At 45.7% G+C, this 19,126-nt stretch overlaps 1 protein-coding gene across 4 annotated transcripts in view; it reads right to left on the reverse strand.

The window, feature by feature from the left end:
• cdh13 (cadherin 13, H-cadherin (heart)) overlaps nt 1-19,126 on the reverse strand; it is a 280,640-nt gene that overhangs the window by 47,804 nt on the left and 213,710 nt on the right. For all 4 annotated transcript variants that reach the window (XM_035643270.2, XM_035643269.2, XM_035643267.2 and 1 more), the window contains 2 exons: nt 7,819-8,001; nt 7,465-7,718 (listed from right to left, as the gene is read on the reverse strand). In XM_035643270.2, the coding sequence (XP_035499163.2) occupies nt 7,465-7,718; nt 7,819-8,001 (437 nt within the window). The remainder of the gene's footprint in view (nt 1-7,464; nt 7,719-7,818; nt 8,002-19,126) is intronic.

The following is a 19,126-nucleotide window of genomic DNA, read 5'->3' on the forward strand; positions in this document are numbered from 1 at the left end:
TGCAGCTTGCGCACTGGACTCGCCCCGCAGCATATCTGGCTGGACACATTTGCAGTTAATTATTCATCCATTTACAAATATGAATACATCCTCCCCAGTTTGCTCCTCTTGATACGTCTGTCATCTTTCTCCCATGTCCTGCATCCTCTCTCTCTGCCGGCGTTGCTTACCCTGCACAGACGGTGACAATGTCAGGCCGATCTGAAGGTGATCACACGGTCTGACCTCTCTCAGGTCAGCCTTTGTATCATTTGACATCTATCTCCACACACACACACACACACACACACACACACACACACACACACACACACACACACACACACACACACACACACACACACACACACACACACACACACACACACACACACACACACACACACACACACACACACACTCAGTCTGTCTGTCCGATCGCTCTCTGACGCTCTCTCTCTTCCCTCATCCATTCCCTTTTTCCTCAGCACCTCAAAGCAGCGGGCCCGTTTTCATGCCTGACATTCCAGCCACCCCCCCCCCCCCCCCCCCCCCCCCCCCGATTCCCTCTTCTTTCAAGCCCTGTCCCTTTTAACTTGAGTGCGACCAGAGTGCCAAGTGAGAGGAGACAGGTATAGCTGCTGAATAATGGATGCACGGACCCAACAGTTTGAAATATTCTCTCTATTTTCAAAAACCAAGTCGGAGGTAAACAACTTAAATGCAGCGGTGGAGAAGATGCAGTTGATAGCTGTCCTGAGTCTGAAGAGCGTATGGCGATGTATACACGTCTCGTTCTGATCCTTCAGCTGAGGTGATGTTCAGGGGAACAACTCTTGTTTCTATCTCGCTGCAGCTTCTTCTCCACGCGGTGGGGAAATCTTTGATTTGTTTTTTTCGACCCGTTTGTCTGCTTTCAGTGGACGAAAACTGCAAACATCTACTCTGATCACTCGGAAGAAGAATCCTCCGGCCGCACACGGCAGGCGAGAAGAAGAAAACAAAAAGAAAAACAGAACGAGAGAACGGATGAAAAGAAGGAAAGTTGTCAGTACGGACTCTGCGGAGACGTGACACACCACTCCACGGCGCTCAGACTGTGGCTGCGTGCGTTGACGAGGTTCTCCACTTCCTGCTACAGTGTTTGACAACTGAGTACCGTCGCCGGGGGAGGGGGGGGGGAACGACCCCTAATTAAATTAGCCAAACTTTCTTAATGACACTTCGAATGATTTGCTTCTCTCTTCGCAGCCCACTGGACTGGCACCGGAGCGGCACGGAGGAGGCAAGTTGAACATGGGATTGAAGAGAATATCAGAGGAAACTTTCAGACAGAAACTCACTTCCAAAGTTTCAGGGTACACATGGAGTACCCTGGAGTGCAAATACAGCTCCTCGACATCGAGTGCCCACGCACCGAGCGAAAAACACTTCTGTGGTCGGAGGCACACCGGAGATGAACCTTCGGCTGCGTACAAGTTCAGGCTTTTCCTGTCACCGTCTGCCCGCTTCCTTCGTCGGCACCCTCATAACACCCAGTCTGCTCGGCTTAAAACCCCTACGCCAGTAAAGAGGGATGGAGAGAGAAGAAAAGAAAAAAACATCCTCGGCAGAAACATGAGTCAAATCCCCCCCGGAGCCTAATGGTTTGGCCTAAATCCCAAACAGGATTTAAAATGACTCACATTTGCCGTAATTATGTAACTTGTCTGTTGATGAGGGAGGAACGGGAGCTGGGACCATCTGGGGTCACACGCAGATCGAATGGCACGTTCGAGAGAGAGAGAGGGATGATTTTGTCATCAATCGTCCTTTTTTTTTCACCACGGAGCTTAACATGGTGACTCGAAAACGTAATTTTCTTGAGCACGCCGTTCAATTAATTCTCCTTCACATTTACAAAATAAATGTATATTCATATATATTGGCCTCGTGCGACTCATGATGTGTGAAAACACATCTGATTTCAAATGAGGATTTTAAAAAAAAAAGAAAAAAGAAATCCTCCTGTCCTTTTTCTTCACGTCGTCGTGAGCGAAGTGAAGAGGACTTCAGCGGCTGCGGGGACCATTATTTGCTGAAAACGCACGCCCCGGCAGGCAAATAACCTGTTCCTCAGCAACAGTGAGATAAAAAAAAGAAAAACTTGGTAAAAGGAATGCTCGTCTAATGACGTGGATAATGAGACAACCCTGACTAACCCTGTGTGCGGTTCTGCCTGGCTGTGGGCTAAAATCCAGGCTAATGAAAACCGCACAGCGCAGCCTGCGCCTTCTCTTGAAGCACATTCTGTCTGCGGCATCCGACCTCAAATAGAATTCGATTGGTGCCATAATTTGAGGTGATTAGACCTCCAGTTAACGTCCCCAATAATTGTTCACGGAGGTGGTGAGTTGTCTTAGGGGTCAATTTTAATTCAGCCATCCTGCAGGGATTAATATCTCGTTGGGTCATTTCTAGTGAAATCTTCACAAAGTGAAATAATGACGCCTTGCCCCATTGCTCTCTTTCTCCCTTTTGATATCCTGCACCTGCCCTCTAGATGGCCTCAGCGAGCTTCCTGCTGCTGAGCTGTAGGTCACCTGACCTCTGCTGTCATGGCCGCCCGCGTGCACACCTGGGGTGCGGACGAATTGTCCTTCCTCACTGCTGTTCCTTGACCTCAGTGGAAAACGTCACGAGGTCAAGGAAAGGGGTAACGGGAGGACTCATAGGCTGCTCATAGAATCCCCATCGACTTTCACCAAACTACGTCATCACGCGACGGCGGAAGTCGTTGGCGTGCGTCTGCCGTGGTGAAACTACACATTTCCGAAGGTGCACTACAAACGAACGCAGCGGCTCCATCGGCATGTTTCAGTGTGTTTGACCACCGTGTGACATCACATGTAAATGATTCATATGCTAACTGGTAACTGACACGATGACGTGCGTCACTTCTGGGTCATATTAATACTCTTCTTCTTCTACTTGGGATGGAATCGTTTACGTTCGTGCATGGCGCGTCACGTTACATATCGCTGCCGCAATGAATTGTGGGGCGTCTATTTCTCCTTTCCTTTCGCACAGGAAAGTCCAGTGTACCCTATCAGATAAAGGAGATAGGAAAAGGAAGCGTTGAAGCTCCTTTCCTATGCATTTAGAAAATCCGAACAGCTCTCATCATGGCTGCCGATCAAATACTTCAGGGGCCACTTCAAGATTTAGGAAACTTCCTCACCCCATGTCTCAGTGCGCTCAGACGAAAGTTAGCCCTGACTATTCTCAGATGGTCCAAGAATTTGTTCTCAGCAATTGAGCGATTTTGACCTCCTCTCGCGTCGCTGACTCCTCGACAGCAGACTTTTATCACGGCAGACATTTTGAAATGTCACGAGAGGAGAAGCACAGGTGTAAAAAATAAAAGAAAAAATATGTAAAATGAGCAGTGGCTGAATTCCATTTGGCTGCTTAGGTTCCCAGGTGCTGGTATTGTGCAAGCCTATACTTTAATAAATAATAATCTTTTAATTAGTCCACTCAGTCGGATGGAGTCGGATTCATTGTACGACGCTAAGTGGTGCAGCGCAAAAAAACCAAAAAGAGAGTGTGTGTGTGTGTGTGTTTACTGTATGTGTGTACACATAAACGAGGCAGAAAGAAAGCAGACTGATAATTTGCTGGTTCAAGGTGAGCACCAAGACGTTGTATTACCCCAAAAACACTTGCATCATAGTATATTTTGTAATATTTCACACACAAAAAGAAAAAGGTCAGTGTATAATGTTAGCTGTTGTCCTGAGGTCTCGCTGGTGATGCTGGACAACCGATGTCATGAAGCTGGTCCTCAGCTGTCAGCTATGAGTGGAAGAAGGCCATAGAAAACCTCCATTTACATCCATACACAACTGGAGCCACTGTCGAAAGTGTACGCCTGATTGTCGATTGAATGAAAAGCAAATTCTCCTACAGAGCTCACTGATTATATTTCTAATGAGGTTTGATTTGACATCCTCGCGATGCACCAGTAAGTAATAATAAAAAACAGGTTTTTCATGTTTGTTTCTCCTTAATGAGGTTGGAACGGTGAAGGTGTTTGTCAAGCACAGTGCGGACGCTCTTACACAGCAACTGAAAGGAGGTGTAATGAGTTGAATAAGTCAAAACAGCAGAAGGGGGTGAAGCACAATTGTGCAGGGCTTATAAAACCAGCGTGTCCTTTGCAGGTTTTGAATATATAGCGTGTTCACACTGGAACAAGTGATAAGATAGTGTGTATGCATAGTCAAGAATGCTTTTCTCCTACAATACACTGCAACGTACAGGGGGAAATTATGGAGCTGATGGGGGCTTGAAAAAATGTTCAAAATGGTCGTGGTTGGGGGTGGAAGCGTTGTGAATGCATTAGAAACAGTATGAAATCTTTGCAGAAGCATTTTTTTGTTTTGTTTACACAGTTGGGGGCTGAGGGACACGTGATTTTTTTCGGGGGAATATATTATGAAGTGCCTCCCATGATTTTTTGGCGCTGGCTAAAATGCCAACCTGCAAGGATGAATTTAGTCAAAGCAGCGCGGAAAATATCTCATCCCCCCCACAGGAGTTTTAATCCTGTCTGACTGTGGCGTTGCGTCGAGTTGCCGTCAAGAAAATGTCACACATGGCAGATTTGCGCAGGTTTAAAAAGAAGACAAAAAAAACATGGATGGTCGCTGCAATTGTTTCACAATCGCGGGAGGATCCAACAGTCCTGTGCGAACAGAGCTGAGTTGCCTATTGTGAAGCAACGGTTTCATATTTGAGTACAAATATTATATTTTTTAATACTTGGGTACTTGGTCTGCGTGTTTCTCCGCATGTTGTTTCTCAAAAAACCAAGTTAATCACACTGGTCCACAGATTTATGGTTAAATAATTTAACGGTTGAATGTATATCTCATAAACACACACACACACACACACACACACACACACACACACACACACACACACAGAGTCATTCACGTGTGTGTGCTGGGCACCGGGTGTCTGACTCTGACCAGCAAGTCTGACCGGTAGTGTTCCATGCCAAATGCATTTGACCTGCGCATCCCACGGGGCCAACACACTGGAGCACACGCACACACACACACGCTCGCGCACGCACGCATGCACACAGAGTTATGCGGAGACAGGCAGGAGAAGAGAGAGGCAGGTAAACACATCTCCTGCGTTTTCCTGTTTAATTCTGTCCACGCCGCCTCTCCATCTCGAACTCTCTGCTGCTCTCCGTATCCTCGAGCCGTCCGCAGGTCGCAGTCGTGACACTTCAAAGTCACCGTTGCCGGCGACGCGTCACCAGATGAAATGACAACAACCGCGAAAGGCTGTGAAATAAATACAGAGAAAATGTAATGCCGCTGATGATGATGATGATGATGATGATGATGATGAGAGCGCGCTGAGCAGGAAGGATGAAGAAGTCAAGACAGATGCAGATCCAGCACTCGGAAGATGAGGTGCAACGAAGACGTCAAAAACCCAGAGACCTCCGTGGCTATATATAGATTCGATATCACCGAAAATCTTTAGAGAACGGTCTCAAGCGATCGATGTAGCTTAAAAATCAACCTGAGTGTGTGATCAAAATCATGCCGCCGTGCTGTTCTTCAATGACAGCATGCCACAGAAACTTGAGTCTTGCATCAATAGGAAGGTTGTTTTTTTTCCCGGTGGGAGTGCCATTCAGAGGCAATGGATGTTGAGAATCGAAGGACACATTGAAGAACAAGCTGATAAGATTCAGCCAAGACCAAAAAGAAAAGGAAAAATAATTCAAAACCTTTGTATCTCACATCGAGGTTTGGTGAAAAAGAACAAACCTCTCCGGCTGAGGCTCACTCGCTTCCTGGCTCCTCTGATCACATCAATTTTCAAGTGCGGCCACAGATCTAATGTACCTTAAGCCTACAAGATCTTAAGCCGGTCAGTCAGCACGTCAAACTAGTCTAACGTACAGTGTCCGCAGCGAGGGGACGGGATGTTGTGGAATTTGGTAAAGAGATGTAAAGGACGTGGCCCCGCCAACAAATTGCCAAATTGAATATCTTTAAAAATATCTATACAAATCAGGGACAACAACAGCCTGTCGTCATGGCACTGGAAAGGCTGAGATGAGGAAAAAGAAATGTGTCATCTGAGAGCAGGATGACACTGAAGAGCAGGAGGATCATGCAGATTCACTTGTACAGTCGCCTGCGGGGCCAGTATTGTGGCAAATATTATTTGTGTCTGTGTGCGGAGACTTGCGTAACTGTATCTCACTCCGTGTGTGCCTAATCATATTTCTATGTGTGTTAAAAGAATCTGCAAACGTGTACTGAGATTTGCAAAGTGCGTACTGGACTCTGGAAGGGGAGTCGAGTGCAAGGGGGAATGTCAGACAGCGACAAGGAGCAGCAGAAGCTTTTTGTTTTGTTTTCGTTTTTGAGGACCGGACACACGAGTCGGGGGCTTCTCCTGGTGAAAGATCGTGTGGTGTGTGACTCCCCTTGTTGCCACGTCAGTGTAATGTAAGTCGAGTATTCCGAGTAGCATGTTTGTGAGATACTTGGCATGGTCCCCTGACCCCGACTGGTGATCTGAGAACGCCACATATCAAATCGTGACTCCTGCCCAATGTCCCACGGAACAACTCTTTGTTATGCAGCTTTGCAGCTGAACTCATGATCTGGCGGATTTTATTTCCCTCATTTTTATTATCCCCCATGTGTTTACATAACACAGTTTTTTTTTTTTTACATCATACAGAATTCCAAGGGAGCAGAAAAAAGAGCAAAGTAAATGGAGTATAAATTAGACCTGAAAGCCGACGGTGAGTTCTCCATCTGGTAAAAAGGAAGTGCAGCACCTGCTGTAAGGCTTCCTCTGGCGGCTAAAGGAATCTATTTCTTTTTACTGTAGCAGATAGTGAAATTAATAGCCTTTCTGTTATGATAATGGTAATATTTGAGAGGGTTTTTTTTCTTCTGCAACAGTCAAAGTTAATGAGGCCCTCTCCGCCTTTTCAGTAGACCGGGGTGAACGGTTTGACCCGTGTCAATAAAATGCAGATTGTCTGTCTGGGCAATATATTCCGTCTGTGTTTATGCAACACAGACAGATATAAAGCAGCCTAACAGGGCAAAAGGAACATTGTTGATGAGTAATGTAGGAGTGAAATCAGGATGAGAACACAAAAAAAGATGGGAGTGACGACGGCTGGGAAACACACGGGAGGTGAGGACCGACAGTGTGAGATCGAACATCGGCGGCACAACCGAACCGAGAGAAAAAAACCCCGCTGGAGCTGCTCAACTGAACAGAGTGACGCTGAATGGAAATCAGAGAGCTCATTACTGACGACACTGAGCCGCCCGCGACGGCAGAAGACGTTCAATCGCGGAACACAAACAAGCTCTCTCTCTCTCTCTCTCCCGCGCTTTGGTCTCATCCCGGGCACAGTTTCAGTCTCACTTTGTCTCTTACCTGATGCTCTGCATCTGCAGTATATCTGGATCTGTAGCATTGAGTGAGGCCACAAAGCTGCCCACGGGGACGTTCTCCATCCTGGTGACTACCAGGGGATCGGGGAAGAAGACGGGGCCCTCGTTGACGTCCAGAACGCTGACGTGGACGGTGGCCGTGGAGCTCGGGCCGTAGCCGACATCGGGGACCAACGGGTCCTCGTTCTCCACTTTGATGAGTAGCGTGTGGAACTTTTTGGCCTCGTAGTCCAGCGGCTGAAAAGCGCGGGGGGGAGGGGGGGGGGGGGGGGGAATGGTTAGAAATGTTAACAGAAGGGTCATTATCATCTAGTGTGAAATTCGGACTCCACTTTACCTTGACGACAGACAGCATTCCTTCGTTATTGTCCGGATTGGTATGGATCTCGAAGCTCTGCGTGGGATCGCCATTACTTATGGAGTAGATGGCTCTCCACGCCTCCGTGGCGGGATCGTCTCTGTCGTCTACGGTGAGGTTGACCACGACCCCCGTCGAACCCTCGTTCACAGACGCCTCAAACTGTTACAGGAGACGCACAGATGAAATGCCATTAGTGAGAGTGGGAACAACTGAAGATATCTGAATCGGGAGCGTAACAGAACAAAATGGGACCTCTGGCAGAGAGGCTGGCGTGCGCGAAGGCCTTCTGTTCGATGTGATTTAGGTGGGTCTAAGGGTGTGTTCAGATAATATGAGAAGTCAGTGAAGGATGGGAGAAAAGAGTGGACGCGAACAGGAACACATTTGCTGTAAAGTGATGAAAATTAAGGGCCTGTCTGGATCGATAATGTTTCCATCTGATTCCACACATAACCAACTCAACCTGACAATATACAGAGACAAGAGGAAAAAGATTAATAGTGCAGAAATGTGCCGACAAAGACTGATATATGGTTGGTTAGACCAAGGATTCACGCATTTGCTCATTTTTAAAAAATATTTTGAGTATCACTTTCATGCAGATGATACAACCCTATGTCATATACATACATTTCAGTTGAACCTCGCAGTGTTCGTTTGGATTCTATGCAATGGACCAAACAAAATACTAAAATATGAGTGCATAAAGAAAGTATTTAGTAAGGTCCATCTGTGTGCACATGATCTGTCGTATGATTTCCGTATGGATACACCTGTTCTGAAGGTTCTTGAGTCTGCAGCAACCAGGCGAGGAACATGAAGAACACGGAGCTCTTCGAGCAGGTCACAGATGTAGTTGTGGAGTACAGTATTGTCCAAGGCTGCTTGAAAAGATTCCCCCTTCAGTTCATTTCCCCCCTGCAGCAATCTGACGTCAGCAGGATATGGTAGCAGGGTACGCCAACAATTGGACACAGTGGATTATCAATTATCAATCCTGTGAGTCACTGCCTCCTTTCACACAACCACTTTAGTACAAAGTGGTATTTCAAGTTTTTATCCTTGAAGCGCGTAATGACACAAATGCTGCGCCGTCACATTTTATTAGATGTGACATGAAATTATGACAAGAGAACGATGCGGATATAAAAAAACAACACTTTTTTTGGCCTATAATCATTGTACAAGTTAAACAAAAAAAATAAATAACACACACACACCATCTGCCTCTGGCAGCAGATTTATGGTGCCGGAGTTCACACCGCGCCACGCCGCACCCTCCAGACGACAAGATGTTTTCCCGAAGAGCCCGCCTCTCATTTGTCGAGCTGGTGACGTGATTGGCTGATAATTTATCCGCGCGTCCTCCGATGTATATTATCTCACTGCACTTTTGCGCCGGTGCGCCTATATGAACCAAAGTAGCCCGTGCACCTGGAGAATTCCAAACAGTCCACGTGCTCATGACTTAGTGCTATTGCGCGGTTAAAATAGGGGCCCTCAATGTTTGTGACCTTTTTTCTTTTCTTTTTTTTTTTTAAATGTCATATGTAAACAAGCCACCCATGCAAATAAGTGTGCCTCAGCTGTCACAGGACCACCGCGTATTAATAAAGGTTGAATGATGAATAATTACTTTTACAGAAAGAGGAGAGGGGAGAAACAGCTGGAGAGATACAAATAAACAAACCGACAAAGAATGCAATAGAAAACACGAATGCGTCGACAAACAGCACGCGTAACAAAATAAATAGTATTCAGGTCCTCCATTGCAGATTGCCCAGTGTGACTCATTTTATTTCTCACTCCCCGTCTCTCCGCCCATTGTTGTCAGCCGACCTCAATCAGACTCGTATCGATGCAGTCCGCTGGCGAAGGCTCCCGATGAAGACTTCATTGTGACCAGGGGTACCCTTGCCGAAGCTACAGCCGGCCGAAGCAATTCCGCGCGCGTGTGTGTGTGTGTGTGTGTGTGTGTGTGTGTGTGTGTGTGTCAGGGCCATTATGGTGTCAGAGCTTACAGTGTAATCTTTCAGGCACAGAACACTCTGTTTAAGGATAGTGCTGGTCCAGCCTAGATTACTGCGTCTGCTGTCAACCCACGGTATTGTTGTTTCACAGATTACCCTCTTACCGCCTTACGCTGCCTTGGCTCCATGCATTCGTCTGAAGAGAGAAAAACATTGATTTCTTCTCCTTACTCTCTTTTTTTAATCATCCAAAGCGTGTTTAAAAAGAGAAAAAAGAAAAAGAAAAGGAAAAACGCCGAACCATTTGCAGTCATTTAGGGCACGGAGGATGGAAGACACACAGTGTTCCTTTCAAAGAAGAAGAGTTTGTGCTTGTACCTAAACAGCTATTGCAGGGCCTTTTCTCCTGCAAGCCTGCGGCGGTCGGGTACAAAAGCGCTGTGGAAAATTGGGAGGCTGTCGGACAACACCTGGGATGCACCTGAATTTGAATCTGGACAGCGATTGCGTCGGCTCCAGCGAAGAGCCCCGGAGCTATATGGACCCACATTATCCTGCCACACTTATTAAAAACGACACAGGCGCATGTGATCAGAAACAAATGCAAGTCCTTGGCCTTCCTCGCTCTGGCCTTCAAACGGCCGATAAGACACACTCAAACATCTGCAAACGCTCACTCTCTCCAACCCTCAAACTGACACACGCGCGAACACGCGCACAGAAAATACAGTACAAGGGCCGCTCAGATTGGGTTTAATCATGTGGGGCAGTCATGCGGTTTGGAGGAAATGCTGTATTCTGTGTGATGTGGCCACTGGGCCCCTGCCCTGCCACTGATAAGGCCTCAATTCCACCTGGAGCACAAAGCGACCAGTCACCTGAAAGACTGGAGGGAAATGACTGAGTGCGAGGCAGAGCTCCCGGCCTGAAATGACTTAAACACATAAAGCGAGAGAGAGAGAGAGAGAGAGAGAGAGAGAGAGAGATGGCCAAAGAGGGGGAAAAATGGGTCTGCCTTCAATTTCGCTTCTAACCGTCCGTCCGTCCGTCCGTCCGTGTGTGTGTGTGTGTGTGTGTGTGTGTCGCAGAATACGATGACCACATGGTCAGGGCAGTGCAGACGGAGAGCCAAATAACACACAGACACATACTGTATACTGCAAACTGGGAGCTTAAACAATGAGCACACAACAACACATATTTATACATACACATGGCCTGATGGATGGATGGTTGGATGGACAGATGGAGTGATGGAGGGATGGATGGAGCAGCCGTGGCCCAACAATCCAGACATTTAACATTCCCAGCAGTAAAAAAAAAAAACAGTGTGAAATTTATTTTCTGTATCTCCTTCTTATGTCGGAATCTTTTTTAAATTTATCTTTTAAGCAATCTGCCTCATAAATCTTCAAGGTACTGTCACGCTATCAAAGGATGATTGGGTGATCGCCGTTTGACGGACAACGACTTAAGAGGAAATGATAGATAAACGGATAGTGTTGAGTTTCAGATGACGGTTTCATCAACGTGAGTTTTATTTGTGTTATTGTACACCTATGATTGTCATGACAGAATGTAACGTGTCATATGAGGGCCGGACCTCAACACAACGCTAGATGTACTACAAGGTTGTTGTGTTTTTTATGTTTGAAAAATCAGATCCCTGCACATCGTGACTGCATTTCCCATCTATTGTAAGCACCCACTCATGTGCATTAATACCAGCATGAGCATCTGGTTGGTCTCATCCATCGCAGTGAAGTCGATTCGCACTCATTTATGTCAAATTTACATTATTTTTTTATGAGCTAATGCAGTTTGCAGTTCATTTTAATTCAATCTGCACTTAAACAACTATGTTACAATCTCAAAAGACAGATGCTGACGTGAAGATCAATGAGATCCACATTTTGTGATTCTCATAACATACTGTACAGAACTAAACGGAAACCCCGGTGGTACACACCTTAAACTTAATGGGCGGTCATGGAAAAAAAGTATGTCACCTCTCGTTAAATAGCAACAAGCCTGAATTTGACATTGGAATAGACTTTTAAAAGAGCATGCTTTGCTTCATATTTGACATGCATCGTGTAACAAGCACCTTCGCTCAAACGCAACTTGACTCATACATATAATTTAAACATTATCTCAGAGATTATACCGTGTGAACAGATCCTAATGCGGCGGGCATTGCGACGAGATAAGTTTTAATGAGAAACAAATCAGGAAAAAACCCAGTGTGTGACATTGATTTTCTGTTTCCCCGTCTCCTTCTTATGTGTCTGACTTTTTTTTTTGCAATCTGCCTCATAAATCCTCAAGGTAATGTCACGCTGTCAAAAGATAATTGGGTGATCGCCGTTTGAGGAACAACGACTTAAGGAGAGGAGATAAAGAAATTGATAATGTCAAGTTTCACTTGGCGGTTTCATCAACGTGAGTTTTATTTTTTTGTTATTCTCTACCTAATATTGTTATTACAGTATGTAACATATCATATGAGGGCCGGACCTCTCTACACTTTTCATGTGAAACACAACTGCGATATCTTGAATATCGCCTATTACCATCAAATCTTGTACACAGCTTCATGGTCCCCAGGGGATGAAGCCAAATCACTTTTCATCGGTCTTGTAGATTTTATTGAAATGTACTGACAACTACTGGATGGATTACCAGTGTGGCCGGCTAGTACTATTGACCTGGGGGATATTAATTTGTCCAGATACCTGCAACATGGCAATTCCCATATCAGCCTTAGCTGTACTGTACTACTTTATTGGTATTTATTAGATCCCTCAAATACATCGACATGTTAGCGTCGTCTTAAGGAAAATTATATTTGTAGAATGGTAACGTTAGCATTCACCTTAAAGCACAAACTACAGTATAACTTGATAACAAAAAGTGTAGTTATAACTAGTGGTAGTAAGTAAATTGCCTGTGGCAGAGCAAAATGCTTATTTGGTTTTATTCATCCATTACCATTGCAGATCTAGTAACTGGAGCTTGGCAGTACTGGTGTGGATATTAAGAACAACTCCAAAATGAGACACTTAAATAAAAATTCAGCCTGCAAAAAGTAAGTGAGTACAACCTGCCACCATGGCTAGACATTTGCCAAAAGTAGTCACAGACCCCTCATATCTTTTTTTTTTTGGTACAGAACCTTACGTAGTTAAGTAAAACATCTGCTCACTTTCTAAAAACACAATCTAAAGCCGCACAGCGTCAACTTGACAATATCGACAGCTCTCAGTCTCCTCAGACGGAGCAGGCTGCAGGGTCAGCTTTACCGAGTGACACTGAATGTGCTCTGGCTCATTGACGCGACTGCGGGAATTGCCTCTCATTTCTTATACAGGCTTTTAATTTGTCCCTTTTTCTTTGCCAGCTGGCATTGTTTGCCTGATCCAAACCAGTAACCTCGACCCTTTTGTTCTGCTATGTACAGATTTATGTTTTCAACGTACTGCATATAGATTGTGACTTTCTTGAAGAAGAAAAAAACATTTAATTGAGTCACATTTTATTTATATTTCCAGTATATTTTTTTTAAACCGGGGCCCTATTTCCCCATCTTTTGAGTTTTTAATGATTAATAGGACAAACATGTTTGGAATGAGTCCAGTACTGAGCAGGAACGCTGTAACCGGCAACCGTGAAATAGTTGCAATGTAATCCAACTGGGCATTGGTCTGAGTCAAAGTGCTTGTTTTTGCCAAGGACAGGCTGACATTGTTATTATAACTGGCTGAAAACATCATGGAAGAAATTTCTACGCATAGTTTTTTTTTCTTCTAAAGACCCATTTCGTTCAATCTGGAAAATAAGTTATTTTTTGTTCAATGTATTTAAAACTCCATTCACATGCCGCCATCACCATTTTGACCAGGATGACTACTGTGAGTAAAATAGAAATCCCACACAGAAGCACTTTCTCCTGAAGAAACATCATAGCCTGCTTTCAGACATTTATTTCCCATAGGGGCCCCTTTATGTGAGGAGAATACAAAAGTCCGCGAAATGTTACTTTTCTTGCCAGCCCCCTTGTAAAATTTCCTGGCAAACGTCCAAATGAGCCCACAAAGGGGAATACAACAGGGAAATCTCTGGGGAAAATTAACAGCAAGCGAGTGGGCGTGTTGATGACTGTAAACAAAAACTCTTGCTTTTCCGCAGCAGAATTATTGCCATTTCCTGCCTCCTGTGTGCTCTACACACTGACGCCACTGAATGTTCTGGACTAATTCTTGTTGGTGTGAACGCGTCTGACTCGGAAAATCTCCCACCTAGGAGGCGGCCGCTGAATTGGGACACGGCTATTATTTCCCCTTGTTGAAGGGGCAGTAAGCACGTTTTGTAAACGTCAGCGGATAGTTCCTCACCGTCCGTAAGCGGTCGCTTTTGTGGGTGCGCCGGGGAAAAATCGGAGGTTTCGGCGCAGCCCAGGCTCCGTAAATGGAAAAATAAATGAAATGGTGCGGACCGCACCACCCAACGCAGCAAGGACCAGGGTCCGCGGCCCGGCCAGAGCAGTTACATCACAACAACAACAACAACAACAACAACAAAGAGAGAAACAAGCTTTCTCCAGAATCGCCGACTGCCCCTTTAATCATTCACATTCAAAAGATGGGAACGTGGGGTCCATGTTTAAAATACCGCGTATGAAATGGTTGTTTTGAGTGTGATACTGGCTGCTATATCAACCATCAAATTTATTGACTTTTCCATCTCCCCCCTCTCTTACACACACACACACACACACACGCACGCACACACACACGCAAACAAACAAACGGAGATAAATGGAGATCAACTTATTTCATTCCAGGGCGTCCGTCATAATGTGTAATGAATACAGATGGCAGCCGGGGCTGCGCCGATGGGCAGCCGGACAGACAGCTGAGCAGCTGTTCATTTGTCCAAATAGAAAGTACTTTGTGACACGTCCCCGCTGCCCCAAAGGTTTTTTTTTTTCTCTGACAGGGGGGCACGCATACCCGCGGCCCCGTCAAATTAAACCTCCCGGGACGACACCATTTTGCCTCAGAGTATAGGACTGTATCACTGTACCGAGTCATTTAAGTTTCGTCGTCTGTCCTGTTGGCAACTTTCTCACTATTTTACCTCTGTATAGGTCCATCACTTTTTCTAACTAGGCCCCTTTCCTGTAACAGAGGGGGACATTGTAATTGTTCAGTCTGTGTAAACGGTACAACGCGCCACACCTCGGATTTTCTGGAACGTCAGTACGTTTGAAATCACACCCACAGCGGGGACTCTGTTCGGTTCAGAGCAAACGGGCAAAGGCGACATTGCAAGAGGTCTTCTCGATGGGAATATAGCGGGATCTCTGCTGAGGAATGTCTCTTGGTCTTTCTTGCCAAATGTTGGATCCTGCCAACATGGTTCGTAGACAGCGGAAGGTAAACAAGTCGCCCTACTACACTATCTAGAAGAAAAAGTAACATTCACGAATGAAAAAAGAAAGTGAAGTTGTACCTATGATGTAATACACTAATTTTGTATTTCCAGGCCCCTTTGTGATTAAGTGCTCAGGTCGCGTCGCAGAGCTGAAAGTCAAATTTACAAAATAAAATCCCCCCCCCCCCCCCCGAGTTAAACACGAATCTTGTACATTTTCAAGCAGGCACTTGTCTCCTCTTTATCTGCTCTCAAGAAGCAGCTTAATTCTCAGCAGAATGAGAATGTAGACAGGGGAGAAATCTGTAGAAAAGGCACCCGCTTACATTGTAGCAGCGTGAAATGAAACCCGGCGCACACGATCACTCATCTTCCCACACGATCCTATACCGAGTCTGTGTGTAGGTTTGGCAACTTACTGCTCCGTCTAACCCCCCCCCCCCCCACCACCTCACTCTCCTTCCTCCCTTCCGCCTGGCTTTAATCCCGCGAACAGTTAGTGTGCCTGGAGAGTTAATGAGCTTACCTGTGTCTTTATTGAATTTGAACAGCTTCTGCTCAGGCTGTTTCCAAAAATACATTTTTTTTTTTTGATGAATCTGACATTCAGCAAAGCCGCTTTTCTACCTTTGTTGAACATGGCAGCCCTCGTATGTGTCAATGCAGTGGAGTTGAAGAGAGAAAAAGAAGAAAAAAAAGAATCTTCAAGGCATCCAGGCGCAGTGTGTTAAATAACCACTTCAAAAGCACTGACAGTCATTCTTCAGCCGTTGCAGTCGATGGATTACACTGGTTATCAGTGGACTCTCCGTCTCCATTGGTCCGACCGGAGACTGGTTTCTTCCCCCCGGGAGTTTTTGTGATTCTCTGACAACCAACAATCCGACAGTCCACACACCTGCTTTCTGCCACAGCTCAGTGTCCTCCCCCCCTGTGAAAGTGAGAGAGTTGCCGCTGTTTCGTGTCAAAACTTAAGCCTCTCACGGCGAATAGCTCCGAGGAGAAAGGGGCCTCGCACCACTTCGCACTACTGTTGTCCAACAGAACAGAAACGCATGTAATGGCCAAATGTGCACTTCACATCGCAGTGCATCTCTTGCACAATTTCATTTTTTGACTGTTAAAATGTTCCTACACGAGACAAATTACAGCTTCCCTGTATCAAGTCGAGAAGTGGACGAAAGGGGCGACATCGAAATATCAAATATCCCATTTTTACTGACAGCTCCAAGTCTGATTTTAAAACATTTTAGCATCTGTTGGACGTCCACAGATAAGCCCACTGTGCGAGCTCGTGTGAAGAAAGGGCAGCTGGCCTTGTAATTTCTAACACACAATCATTCCCCTGAGCTGCACTCTTAGGGGACAATGATGGCATTTTTTTGTTTTTTTTTCATATGAGCTTCCACATTTTCTTTGAGCGCTTCTCTAGACGTTATTGAGAGGGACAGGCAATACCCTTCATGGGGCTACCTGTAGCATGTAGCACGGTTGCCTGACATGAAGTGATGAATATTAGATAGTCACTGTGTGTATGCAGGCATACCCAAATTATGGATCATGACATAAATGAGAAGACATCAAAAGATGACTGTAGAAATGAATGTGATTTGCGCTCAATTCAGTGATTTCTTATGGGATTTAACGATTTCCCGGAAGAATAGTTGCAAACGTCTCAAAGATATTCCTCACATACAGCATGTCAGCACATTTGACCCCTATCTGATTCGTTTGTGTGTCTATTCCGTGTATTCACACACACACACACACACACACACACACACACACACACACACACACACACACGTACAACCCTCCGCCTCGCTGTCCCTCCGACCCGACAGACAGCGCACAAATCCTTTTCCCCATCCCTCCCTCTTTACGACAGAGATTTTTATTTTTTTATTGGGCCTCCGTTTCACCCAGGGTGAGCGCTGTACGTGTGCATCTCAGAGCGGGCCAGTGAAGCAATCACGCGCGGCCCCCCCTGACTAATCCGTGTCAACCCGTTAGCCATCCCACCCCCATCACCGCTAACGTCTTTATCAGCGGGACAGATGGATTGCAGGCAAACATATTCTCCTGGTCATCGCAGAGGAGAGAGGCAAGGGGGGAAGGGGGGGGGGTTGCAGACAGTTAAGACAGACGGGCACAGAGAAAGGCCGAGAAATTGAGTGTGGGGGGGAAAAAATAGAGAGACTGGCTGTTAGGGGAGGTTGAGTGACAGGAATGATAAGGTCCATCATGGTCGTGTTATGAGCAGCAAGGGGGGAAATAGACCCAGTCAGACATGGCGTGGAATTAGCACAGCCGGGGACGAGACGAGACAAGGGGAGCAAAGTGCTGAGGAGGACGATGGAGGGATGAGGATGGTGCAACGAGGAGGAGGATGAACGGCAATAACAGAGAGGGACGAGAGACGTGAAGGGCAAGAGGCGCTCATCGGGGGAGCAGGCGCGAGTGTCGGCTCGGATAGCGGCGGCGGGGCGGCGCTACAATTTCCCAACGTGCATCCTCCAGACTTCCTCAAGGCGAGTTTTATTTGTGCAGCACATTTCGACAACAAGGCAAGTCAAAGTGCTTCACATTGGGAAGAAACGCACACAATCCCATTCAAATCGAATAATTGAATAGAGACAATAGAAAAAGATGTCAAAGTGGAATAAGACAGGTGATGAAAGTTACAGAGCTGATTTAATGAAAGACGTCTTCATTCTTGGTCTAAAATGACTGAGAGTCGCCGCCGACCTGCAGTTTTCTGTGAAATGTGAGAAAGACGGAGGGCGCACCTCACATTCAACACAGAGTGAACACATATAACCTCAGCTGTGAATCACATAAGAAATGCATCCCAAATATCGACGTTTGTCACAGGAGCAAACACCTCAGGCCTTAATAACCAGGGGGGCGATCAGTTGTTTCACGTTTGTTTATTTTGTCATAACCATCGACTGAGTATATGGGAACAAAATGGCGTTTTTCTTCATACACACGGGATATCAAGATATAAATACTGAGAAAATATAAGTACTGTGGCAAAATAGTTGTGTACATGAGGTTATTGGGCCCCTGGTAGTTACTGGTTACTTCCTTCCAAAGAGTCACTTTGCCAATGCGGCATGAAATATTAATAATAAAAATAAATGTCTGCTTCAATTCTCTTTTTAATGCACATATGGCAATATTATTTAAGTGTCGCTGAGCCTGCGACACAGCGTCAGACAAGACAACTGTCCTTTTTTTTGTATCTATCACTGTGCCCGTTATCTCTGCGATGGAGTACGAAGTGGAACAATAAAACACAGCTGATGTCGTACAGTTATACTGTTTTGAACGTGCTTCGGAAGATAGAAATGCTTTCTTTCCCTTTTTCTAATGCAGCGACAAAGTCCTCACAGCGTAGACAGCAGCTCACCAGTACTTTCTCCTTTTTCCCCCTGCAAGGTCGCGACCTTGCGGAGGGAAAAATAATGTCCACGTATCCAGGAGGGGGCTCCCGTCAGCCATCGCGTGGGCTAATGCTGATTGACCGATTCGCTCATCTGCGACACTGTAAAGTCGCGGTGACGGCTGCTTTGTCCATTTCATTCACGGAAGAAAGGAGCACCTTTGAGTCCTGTTTCAATTTCCGCATATATATATATATATATAACATTAGCTGATTTGAAAAGGTTCCAATAACACGTTAGTCCAAACGCAAGAAACAAAAAGAAACGAAATTGGAAACCAGCGCATGAAGCGGTTAAAAAAAAAAACCTGTCCATCACGGCTTTCTACCGTGACCCATATTAATCAAGGAGCTCGTCATATCTCCTTGAGCTACCTCGTTCATTTATTCATATTTTCACTTTAATATGAGGCACAACATCAAACAGCTA

The sequence above is a fragment of the Scophthalmus maximus genome, chromosome 7 (assembly GCF_022379125.1).
Source record: "Scophthalmus maximus strain ysfricsl-2021 chromosome 7, ASM2237912v1, whole genome shotgun sequence".
Classification (NCBI taxonomy): domain Eukaryota; kingdom Metazoa; phylum Chordata; class Actinopteri; order Pleuronectiformes; family Scophthalmidae; genus Scophthalmus; species Scophthalmus maximus.